This window comes from Vigna radiata, chromosome 8 (genome assembly GCF_000741045.1).
Source record: "Vigna radiata var. radiata cultivar VC1973A chromosome 8, Vradiata_ver6, whole genome shotgun sequence".
Taxonomy (NCBI): Eukaryota; Viridiplantae; Streptophyta; class Magnoliopsida; order Fabales; family Fabaceae; genus Vigna; species Vigna radiata.
Window position 1 is genome coordinate 40,787,735 of NC_028358.1, and position 12,039 is coordinate 40,799,773.

The window sequence follows — 12,039 nt, forward strand, 5'->3', positions numbered from 1 at the left end:
GAACTGTGTGCTATGTGTGACTGATGATGTGAAGAAGAGACGAAACCCTAGGCGTCCCGCAAAGGGCAAAATGTAGCAGCGAGTGGAGAAGAGTGGAGAAGAGCGGAGGTGAACCCTAGGCGTTGACGGAACTGTGCACCGGAACTGTGTGCTATGTGTGAGTTAGTGAACAGACGAAGAGCTAGTGATGATGGGACGAAAAACAGAGAAGGCAGTGTTCTGAAAGAAATTGCTACTGAGAGGGTCGAAGAAGAGAGAAGGAGTGTGGAGGGAAATGAAAGAGATATTGTATCGTAGTTTAAAATCTACGTCATAACAAATTAGAGATAGGTTTAAATTATTTACAAGTTTGCCACCGCATCTCATATTATAACTGATTTACAAAACTACGTTATAATATGTCTTAAACTTATTTACGAATTTGCCACCACATCTCTATTATAACGGATTTACAAAACTACGTTATAATATATGCGCTATAAAAAGTCCATTTTCCACTAGTGTGCAAATGATCAAATTGTTATTTTAACTAAGTCCATAATTAAAAACTAAAACTTATAATAAATACCAATTTACTCAAATAGTTAGATTCTTAGTTCATTAATTCCACATCAAACAACCAAAACACAGATACATTCAATCATCAATCATAACAACAATTTTACATACCAAAACATTAATTTTAGACTTAATAAAACATTCATCATAATGTATCAAAGCATCAATAACATTAAAAAGTGATAATTTTAGAAACTCAAACCATTATAAGAAACTTAGAACGGCCCCCTTAGCTCGATAAACTCTATCTGTCGATACAATTCACGAAAATATAATTACGATACATTATTAGGACCACTGATCAATAAAGAGTTCTATAAACGACTCAAAAGACACATGCACTTTTAAATTTCTCACATAAATAAAAAAAAATACAAAATAAAAAAGAGACAAAACTTTTTCTTTCATAAAAACTAATAATACAAACTTCAAGACCTTGTCACATGATCACTCAATAACTCTTTAATATTCAAACAAATAAACTATAAGTTATAAACTCAAACAAATAATATATTTTAATAATAAAACTGTTAACTAAATTTTTATCTATACTTTTCAATCTTTTAATATTAAAATAGAATAATTTTAATATTTATAACATATTATCATTTATAATTTATAATATCTTAGTTTATTGTTTATTGTGATTATAAAAAATAAATATCTGACATATTATATACTGTAAATTAAGAAGAATTTACGTTAAGATAATTTTTAAGAAAAGTATTATAAAAATAAATAAATGTGTCATTATTAGATTTATATAAAATTAATTGCAATATATTTCCATAGGCTATTCAATGTGTTTTTAATCCAAAATTTGCTATATATTAATTGTGAATGTGGAACTCTGATTTTAATTGCAGAACAGTGCTAGGCAAATCTAATTATCTGCATTTGACTTTTTTTTTTCCAAGAAAAAAGTTCTGTTTTGTTTTTTCGGAAACCACATTGCATGACCTAAGACAAGGCTTTTCTCGTAATTTCATACGGTCCCTTGGAATCCGCATCTACATCCACCTTTCTGTTCACAATTTACATGTTTCATGATATTTTTTTAATATAAAAAAAAAGGGAAAAAAAGCAGAGCAGGAACGAACACCTCAAAATCTCTGCACTTGTTCATCTTCAACTCAGCTACTCAACAACGACACCAACATCCTCATCCACTCCGCACACTACTTCTGTTGTCTCAAGGTCTGTCTCCTTTCTCTCCTTTCTCTCCCTCTCTCTCCTCTTCGTACTCTAAACACACATACAAATCTCAAAGTACATACCCATGTTTGTGTCTGTAAACAAGTTGAAAAATTGGGGTAGAGGGGGATTAGATCTTCACCTTAAACAATTGACCCAGATTTTTTTTAGATTCCAAGAGTTTTTTCTTCGCCTTTTCATTTATGGGTTTCTGGAATTTGTTTGATCAAGAATTCATGATTGATGGTGCTGATTGTTCCCGCACTAGCTTCTGTTTCGGATTTGGTGCTTTCGAGATCTGGTCTGAGAGAGTTACAAATTATTTTTTTTTACGATGCTTTGTGAAACATGAGTAATTGTTTTGTCATGGAAATTTGTAAGTTGGCGTAAGTGTCCGAGTGAAACCCGAGTAATTAGACTGGAGAGTTTAATTGAACAAGTGCCAATTGTTTGGTCTGATTAATTGTTCTTTTCCCCACTCATTTCACGTCCGATTTTCATTTTTAATGGTAAAGTTTTAATTTTCGAGTGAATGTGGTTTGGACGCATAATCAACTCCACTCGTTTCTTTGTTGTCTTTGGTTTGTTCATCTTTTCTGTTCTCACATCTCTATTTCTTTATTTTCTTTTTTTCGGCTGATGTTACCGACCGACCGACCCATGTGATCCTGCCATGTAGATGAACTCTAACAATGATTACAATGATATTGTCTATTCAAAATTCTGTATGAATTAGAGGATTTTTATCTAATGTCTGTGAGAATCCTGGACTTAAGTTAATGATGTTTTAGTAAAGAGGTTATGGGAATTGTGAATTGCTTTCTGCAGATGCTATGTTGGTGATTTAGTATTCCATCTATGCCTAATTTGTGAGTTCAGGCCGAAATGATTGAGTTCAATAACCTTTGGCTGGGGTTGTATCCATGGTGGTTCTTGATGATGAGTGTGAACTTCTCTCTCTGAAATATTTGCATGGGGTGAAAGATTATTCGCCCTTCATATTAATCAGAACTTATGATGACAGTTAGTACTGCTAATCTAGTGACTAACACTAGCGCTGGGGTGTTTGGTAGGGGGATTCTTCTAGGTTTCATAGAAATCTTGAGTTGGGAATGTCAAATGTGTTTACTTTATATTTGTATGATTTATTTTTAAATGTTTTCAGGACAAAAAAAATTGAGAAATATTTTAACCGTTTCTCAATTTTCAATAAAGTATTCCTTTAAGGGTCTTAGAAATCCAAGATTCCGATGAAGATGAGAAAATTTTAGCGATACACAAGATAACATATCAGGAAAGTAGGATTACTTGCAAACTTGATTTTTGAGAAACATAATTCATCAGTTGTTAGAAAAAAAAAAATTGCACACTAGGTGCCCTGTATAGGAATGGTATAACTCTCACTAATTTGTTGAATAACAAAAGAAAGTTGTCTTCCTCTATTTGTGACGTGTGATTAAGCTGTACATGTATATTCCCAAAATCTTCATTTTTGTGAATGAAGAGCCTAATACCTCAGTCTTTTTTAAATTCTTAAAGAATTGAAATTTGTACCATTCTTATTTTTTGTGGCTTATAATATTTTGATAATCTTTGTTTAAAGTAAATCTTTGTGTATGTTTCTGCATCTATTAATTTTCAACATCATGGTATGGTAGAAAGGAGACTCGACATATTGGCTAGAAGAGGAAGGTTGGGAATGAAAAGATGAGAACCCAAAAATATATAAGCGTGATGAGCAAAAAATAAAACACTAAAGAGGGAAGACTGAAAACTTAAGAACAAAAAGCAAAGAATAAAAATTGTTAATTTGCAATCTATCTAAGTTGAGTTATATGTGAGTTAAGTCAAGTTGAGTTTGAAGTAAAAAATTGTACATATCTGGATCTATCTGTCATTGCCAACTGTAATTGTTTATTAGTCGGCCTAGTGGCCGAAAATTCATTCCGGATAGTGCAACTATTCCGTCTGAACATTTTTCTTGCCACTCACTTCTCCTGCAGCATTATCCTCTTCTACAGCAATGCTACGAGGAGGAGGATGAAATTTACACCTGTCACAGTAGTGAAAATGATTAGAAAGAAGATTTGGATTTAGGGGATGGTATTTACATGCATTTAGTCTTGCATTATGCAAACTATATAGAAAATTTTGGAACAGCTATCCTGTTATAATGTTTTCAGTGTCGGTGGTTACACTACTAACGGATTGTAAAGCTTGCTTGGATTTCCATTTATCCTGTCTATTTTTGAGTTTTTGTTCTTCCTTTTCATATGCTGCTATTATTTTTTCACTCTAATGGTTTAGTCTTGCAACTGGTTTTGGTTTCTGTAGGTGTTTCTTTACACTGAAATTCAGTGAGGATTTTGAAAAACCTGACTTTATGGAAGACAACGACTCTAACATAAGGAGATGGGAGGATCTGGACATAGATATTTTGGTGAAGATTTTTCAGTTGCTTGACATTTTTGAGTTGACGTCGTCTGGCATCTCTCGTGTTTGTAGTGCATGGCGCATGGCATGCTGTGATCCACTTCTTTGGAAAACGCTAGATTTGTCAATGCTAAAATCTAATTTCATCAAGATCCCATTAGAGCCATATGTTTATGTTGATGAACGATCTGATAGGATATTAACGCGATTGTTGAAGATCTCCCTGGGTCTCAGCCGGCAGAGTATAATGACTTTGATCTTCCATTTCAATTTGTACGTAAGTGATGAACAGTTGACATACACAGCTGAAAGGTAACTTCAACTTTCAAGATCATTATATCTGTGTTAAACGTATAAAGTTAGCATAAACCATATGAAATGAATACACAAAGAAGGTTAATCAGTGATATTTATAACCTTGTGGAATATGATTTGTTGATTGATCAACTTTCCTTTGGATTTCTGGAAAACATTTGAAAGTTAGTAGGATGGTGTAGTTGTATTACATTGTTTAGAAAAGAAGGGGACAAGACAACCAATGTTGGTAATTAACACACCTTAAAATTAGAGATGGCATATGTATCTTTGTGCAAAGAGCTAATAATGTCCCTTTGCCAGGTGCCCGCGACTCAAACGACTTGTTCTGCCAGCTTGGAACAGAATCAAGAAAACAGGAATGTGCAAGGCCATCCGGTGCTGGAAAGAGTTGGAGTCCCTGACAATGCCTAGTATAGCAAATCCACCATATATTTTGGAGGAAATCTCAACCCACTGCAAGAACTTTAGTGAACTGAAGATTATGGGGCCATGTGATGTTTTCTTTGCTTCATCTCTGGCTGCGTTTCTTCCAAACTTGAGAGTCTTGAGCCTTCGGTGCTCAATGCTATTTACGGATGTTCTTGTTCTGATTCTTGACAGCTTACAAAACTTAGAAGTGCTCAATATATCACACTGTGTTCTGATGGAAGCCCTTCCAGCTCCTCAACATAAAAGAATTGTTAAGGAAATTGATGTGACTATTCGTCAGAAGGCTTCTCGGTTACGTGAATTTCTGACATGCATGGATGACAGTTGCGTCATGTGCCAACGAACAAGAACTGACGAAGGATTGGTTAGGTGGTACAAGTACGAGGAAGGGCTTTGGAAAACAGACGAGGTGAGGTCTCTCACACTTTGAGCAAAAGAAAGCAATCTGATAGTGATCTAGTCGTCATCATTTGTGACATTTTCTGTTGTTTCATGCTGCTACCTTAAGTGTAGATCCAAATAAACAAAGTTTGATTCTTACAAATGAATGCTGTTGCACCCTTTAGGAGTTAGCCAAATCTTGTAACTGTATATAGGAATAATAAGTTTTGTTTCTGTAGTTGGTTTTATTTTGAGAAGTGTTTTCCATCATGAAAAAAATGATGAAACGGTAATTTTGGTTCTTTACAGAGTAGAGGAGATTAGTTTTTGGCTATTCTTCTTTAGTTTATCATTTACTAGTCAACTAGTCTTTACCTGTTCGAAATGTTCGGATGCTTGTATTTGGAACTTTGGACAGTGGTTTTAAATGCTATTTTTTTTTAATGTCGTATATTCAAATTCAAATTTTGGATTGCAATGACAAAATAATCCATATACTGTAAATGGTAACTTTGACTTTTATAATAACTATTTTAAAAACCACATATATCATGGTTGTTTATTGATTAACCATAAAAGAAATTGCATTTTTAGTGCATAAAAAATACACTCAAATATATAACTTTAGTTTTAACCAATGGGGGAGTGTGTTATGAGTGGGGAACAAATATTGAAACAGTAAAGGAGTATACTAAAATTGATGCAACTTGGAAGATAAAGTTGAAATTCCATAATGTATAATATATTTTGCTTTTATTAAGTTAAGAATATATACTTCTAAATATTAAAGTAGTGATATAAAGCATATTGAAGAATGCCAATTGGATGGGATGGATGATCAAATAACCTTCGAAAGTGTTTATATATAGAATTTGAATGAAAAATTTTAAAGATAACAAAATATTACATTCTCTAAAAGTAAAACATAAGAATAATGCTAAAAAGTGTTTATATTCATGTTTATCGATTTCAATATTTTTACATAAAAATCACTATTATTTTTTGGTTGTATTTTTACATTTGTTGTTTATTTATATTCTTATTAAAATTTGATGTTTTATATTTTATCTTTGAGTCTTTTTCTTTTGTCTTGTTAATTTTTGTCCAAATCGTTTACATTTTATCTTTCAATCTCTCTAGTTGATCTTATTAATCTTTACTCAACAGATTTACGAACTTTCAATTGTAGATTTCACTTTGGTCAATCATTACTCTTCGTACTGAATTTGTTTTTATATTTAGAATTATGATATTCGATGCACATGTTCTACACCATGTTTATTTTAATGATCAAACATCTTTCATTAAAAATAAGTTTAAAAATAATATAATTAAAATTAAATTGATATTTATATTTGTTGTGTATATTTAATCCATTCAAATTTTAAAAAGAACACATTAGTCAGAATAAGAAAATTCATTTTTTTTATTAAAGTTTTCTATTTTTACAAAATTTTATCCAAAATAAATTATTAATCCAATAGCAAACCAGAATTAGGTAGGACAATGAAAAATAAATTAATAAAACACTTTAATTTAAACCCTTTTATTTGAGGTGAAAAGTCATTATTTATTTACGAGTTTCATTCTTGGTTTGGAGAGATTCACATTGATTTTATTAACTAAAGTTTTGTTACATATTTCATAATGGGTAATAATTAATATATAAAAGGAATTTTAATGAGATGTATTCATGATTTTAAAGGTTGCCTCTTTCCTATTAATGCTTCAAACGTGTTATGCAAGTTTTGGCTAATGTGACTATAAATTAATCAAATGTTGATAATGTTGGTAGAGAAGAGAATGACAAAATGATATGATCATCTTATTGAATCACATTAATATATTTTATTTGTAGAATAATATTAACAAAATTATTTTATAAATGATGATGCTAAGGGTGACTTATACAGATTGGTCTGTATCTCGTTATAATAGAAATCTGAATTAATATTTAAGTCTGCTAACTTGCACACTTCTTTTAACTGTCAGAGTACACGCTACTTCTTCCCATTCCACAATTCATATTAATTATTTTTAATATTTTATTATTGTGTACTCTTTCTTTTGTGTTAATTAGAACAAAATATTTTATCTTTCATTATTTTAAGTGTTAAATTTACTATAAATCTTTATTTTTATAAGGAAAAATTATTCATAGATACCCAAAAAGGTACATCAACACCTAATATATGTTTACAAATAAAACAAAAATGATATAATAAATTTATAGGTTATGCATATCACTATAATCAAGTGATGTAATAGATGTTCACGTCTATAAAATACTCGTATTCAAGATTAAAAAAAATTACAAATAAACTTTTTTTTTTTTTTTCACTTATGCAGGTAAGCTCCAAAATTCAGTTATGCAAAACACGTCAAACATGTTAATAAATAAGTATTGTGTGAGTCTGTTTTGACTAATTTTCCACATATCAAAATGGATCATCTGCATTATCATACATGTAAATAAAATTTAGATTATAACTCCATTAATACACATTTAGTTATCACATGAAATCATTAACATTACTTTTTATTTACTTAATAGAATTAATCGATTCGTCAATTTATCATTTTTTGTAAATTTATTTAAATGTGTTTTTAAGAATACTTAAAAGAATAAAAAAAACACTATTTATTTTATTTGTTTCCCTTTTTTTATTTTTATTTGTGATACAAAATAATTATTTTAAAATTAATTAATTAATATATATTACAAGACAAAATAGTTGTTAGAACACAAAGAACACGTGAGGACTGAAAAACAAATATGTGATATGATGGGCAAAACCCCTTGCTGTATGATCCACCAATCGAAAATTAAAACACCAACACGTGCAGCTCGTTGGGTTCGATCCTTCTTTGAAGACTTCTTCACCTGTTCTAAATTCACCTAATCTTTGTTCGGATTAGTTTTCAAAATTTAATTAGATTTTTTTTTATTTAATTAAAAAGTTGTTCAATTATGTCATATTTTATTTTTTTTATATATGTTACGTTTGTGATATTTTTTTATTTTATTTATAAAAAAAAACCTATTATATGTTAAATTATATTGTGGTATAACGTGATAATATTAATCTCATAAATCTTATAAAATTAATAATTAAATCTAATTATAATTTACACACACACATATATATATATATATATATATATATATATATATATATATATATGTGTGTGTGTGTTAAAATATTTTTTAATTTATAACTTTTTAAAGTATTAAAAATGTAGATGACAGTTGTTATCTTTAAATTTTAATATTCACAATAATTTAAAAAATTGTATTTTACAAACATATTTACATTTTAATTTAATATATGTTATATTTACACTTTTGATGTTATAAATTTACAATAAAATATTTTATATTTAAATTAAAAATATAAAAGTAAAATTAATTTAAATATTTAAATATTTAAATATTTGAATGATTGATTTCATGTATAAATTATAAAAGAAGATAAAATAAGAGTTTAGAAATTCGTATTTTATAATTGATGATCTATTTAAAATAACGAGAATTAAACATTTTAATCTTAAAAATTTAAAGTATAAAAAAAATTATAAACAAGTTTCACAGAAATTATTTGAGTGATTATTAGGACAAGTTCTTTATTTTTGTCTCATTAATTTCTTTAATAGAATAATGTGGTTTTTTTTTATCTTTTTTAATTTCTTCTTTTGTTTTTTTTCATATGATCCTTCGGTTTGTATGTAATGGTCATTTATTTTTGTTATCCTTTACGAATTTGTAGATCTAATTTATAGATCTAATCGTTTGTCTTGATTGTGTTGATTATAGATTGAAGTGGAACTTTCTGTATATTTAAAATTATTTTTAAGAATTCTTGATTATAAAATCGCAATATTTTCTAACTCAATTAATATCTTACTTTTTGTAATACTGCCATTTTATTTTAAATGCAAATTTAGTTGAAGAAAATAAAAAGGTTACTTAAATGACAACTTCAACTAAAAAAATATTAAAAATCATCTGTTATTTACGATTTCATATAAAATAACAAACAACTTTGATGCTAATTTTTTCATAACAAAGTCACCTTTACAGTAATAACTTATCTGAATTTATATTTTATTTTCTTGAAAATTTTACCCATTTGGATAATTTAATAAAGTATGTACTCTTTAATGCGATAACCGAGTATGTTTTAAAAACTGTTTTCAAATCAAAATTTTAAATTAAATTGAAATAAACTCAACACGTTCAAAGTTCTCCTAGAAGTTTCCAGTAAATTAAACATTTTGTTTCAATTTCCAATATATTGATTTGCTCTAGATCTCGGGAACGAGAAGAACATCAGAATAAGCAATTTGCTTTCAAATTTTATTCAAAAAAATTTACATTGATAATTTTCCTTTTCTTTCTTGTATTAAATTTAAAAGTTATGTAAATATAATTGATTCAATTTTTTCTTATAAGAAAAATTGTAATCTGTGACTAATTTTGACAATATTAGATAATTGAGAATTTAGGAGAAAAAGGAAATTTAAAAAAAAATACTTTAACAACATTTTTCATAATATTTTAATATTACTTTTTAGTTCAAAATTATTTCATAATAAATAATAATAATAATCATAAATATCATGATAACATGTAAATAATATTTATATTATCCAATTTTCAACTCAGATAAAATCAAATCTTGAACGTGGTTATTAAGTAGGGATGATAGGTTGTTCGAAAGTATTTATTATATAGATAATAAATATTTTATATCAGTTATAAATAGATTGGACGTGATATTATTTTATTAGTATTCTATTTAAAAAATTAAAATTAAATTTATACTTTATTAAATTAAATTAAATTAAAATTAATTTATATTTTAATAAGTTAAATTAAAATAAAAATTTGATTTCTATTTAATTTGTATTCTATTTTTTATAAAATCTTATTTTAAAAATAATATCTATTTTTAAATATTTGTGAACATTCATAATATTTACAAGTTTTAAAATATGTTGAATATTGAATAGTAAATAGACTCTATTTTTTCAATCCAAGTGATCTCTATTGTTAAGATTAATTTAATATTTTTATATTTTAAAAGCAGATAAATTAAGGAGATATATAATATTTTTAAATCATTATATATTTTTTAATTTTTTTCTTTCAATCTGTTAATTGTTTTAGTCTTTAATTAGTAGTTGTCTTGGGTGTTTTCCGTTTCTTAGGTTCTGTTGTAGCTTGTAAATAAAATTACTTTAGGATTTGCTTGTTTTAAGAGTCTTTTCATTACTTAGGTTTTGTTCTTAGTCTTTAGTTAGATAAGGAAGTGTGTAGATTCTTTGTTTAGGAGTTGATTTAGTTCTTTTCTTTTCTGTTGTTTCTTTTTTTAGACTTAACTAGGATTTGTTTAGTTGAATATCATTCCATTTTTAGGTCTGTTATTGCTCCTTTGTTTAGATTCATTCCTTTTTCCTTTTTGGCTGTTGTACTTTGTTTTAGTTTGGTTTAGGTTCTTTTTAGGTTACATATTGTTTTGTCTTATTAGTTGTTTAGATTGCAAATAGCTTTAGGTAATCATGTTTAGGTCTTTCAAGCTTTTTTTCATTCCTTAGTGATTTCACTCAGTTTTTAGCTTCATTTCCTTATATTAGAGTTGTCAAAAGTAGATTTAGCTTTGGATTTAGGTTGAGGTAGTTCTAGCAATGATAGATTTTTGCAGCTTTAGTTCATTTCAATTCTTTCTTGTGTGATAACATGCATATTTAGGTCTCATTCTAATTTTGCATTGATTCTTTGTTGATGTGCTTGCTCTTGGTAGATTTTAAATATGATCTAGGCATTCTTCATTTTCAGCCATAGCCAATTTAGCTTACCCATGTCAGTTTCTTTCCATTGTACCCTCTTTTGAGCTTTAGCCTATTTTCTTGTTTCCATCCATTTCAAGCCTTTCCCCCCACCCACTAATCAACTCTTAGAGACTTGTGAGATGTAAGGAGAAGTCTAGAAATTGGTGAGTGCATGAAAAAGAGTAAGGCCAGAGGTGAAAAAGAAAAATGATCTGAAAAATCTGGTTTAGTTGAAAAAGAAAGAAACAGATTTGGAAAGAACAAAAAAATGAGAAAAATAGAAAAGAAAATAAAAGAAAGACCTGAAATGAGTGAAAAATAAAGAAAACCAGGGAAAAAGAAAGAAAAATTGGCTGGCCAAAGATTAAGAGTTAGACCTTGTACTGAGTTCTAGATTTCTTCCTCTTTCTTCACACTTCTCCATTTCATTCCAGTTTCCATTTTTTTTCTAGTTTTCATTCCATTCCATGTACATTACAAGCCAAATAAAGACCTAGTGATTTAAAAAAACCATGAGTCAAGCACTGTTGTTTAGAGTCTTTACAAAGTTGAGAATTGAGGTTAGCATGTCATGATTGAGTGAAACAGGACAGCCCTAAACAGTTGAGTGATTTGAGTGCATATTGTGCATCCTGTGAGGTTGAGACTGACTGGTACTCTTCCATATGTTATCTTTGCTGTTTTTTATTGAATTAAGCTAGTTTTCATTTGCTAGAATTGTTGAAGCTTGAGTTTAAAGTTGAAAATTCTTTTGTGCAGTTCTGATTAGAGAAATAGGTAGGATTGATGTGATTTGACAGGTTTGAATGAGCTGTGATAAAGTCTAGAAGTTCCCTGTTTTGTGTTTAGCCTTTCCTTTTTGTAAATTGAGTCTTTTATTTTTCTTGATATTCA

The 12,039-nt window shown here is 28.4% G+C and overlaps 1 protein-coding gene across 1 annotated transcript; it reads left to right on the forward strand.

Moving 5' to 3' along the window:
* Positions 1 to 1,600: 1,600 nt before the first annotated feature.
* LOC106769768 (F-box/LRR-repeat protein At3g48880) lies at positions 1,601 to 5,764 on the forward strand. The gene is made up of 3 exons (XM_014655514.2): positions 1,601 to 1,755; positions 4,087 to 4,497; positions 4,804 to 5,764. The coding sequence occupies exons 2-3, from the start codon at positions 4,136 to 4,138 to the stop codon at positions 5,360 to 5,362; spliced, it is 921 nt and encodes a 306-aa protein (XP_014511000.1). The 5' UTR covers positions 1,601 to 1,755; positions 4,087 to 4,135; the 3' UTR covers positions 5,363 to 5,764.
* Positions 5,765 to 12,039: the final 6,275 nt, after the last annotated feature.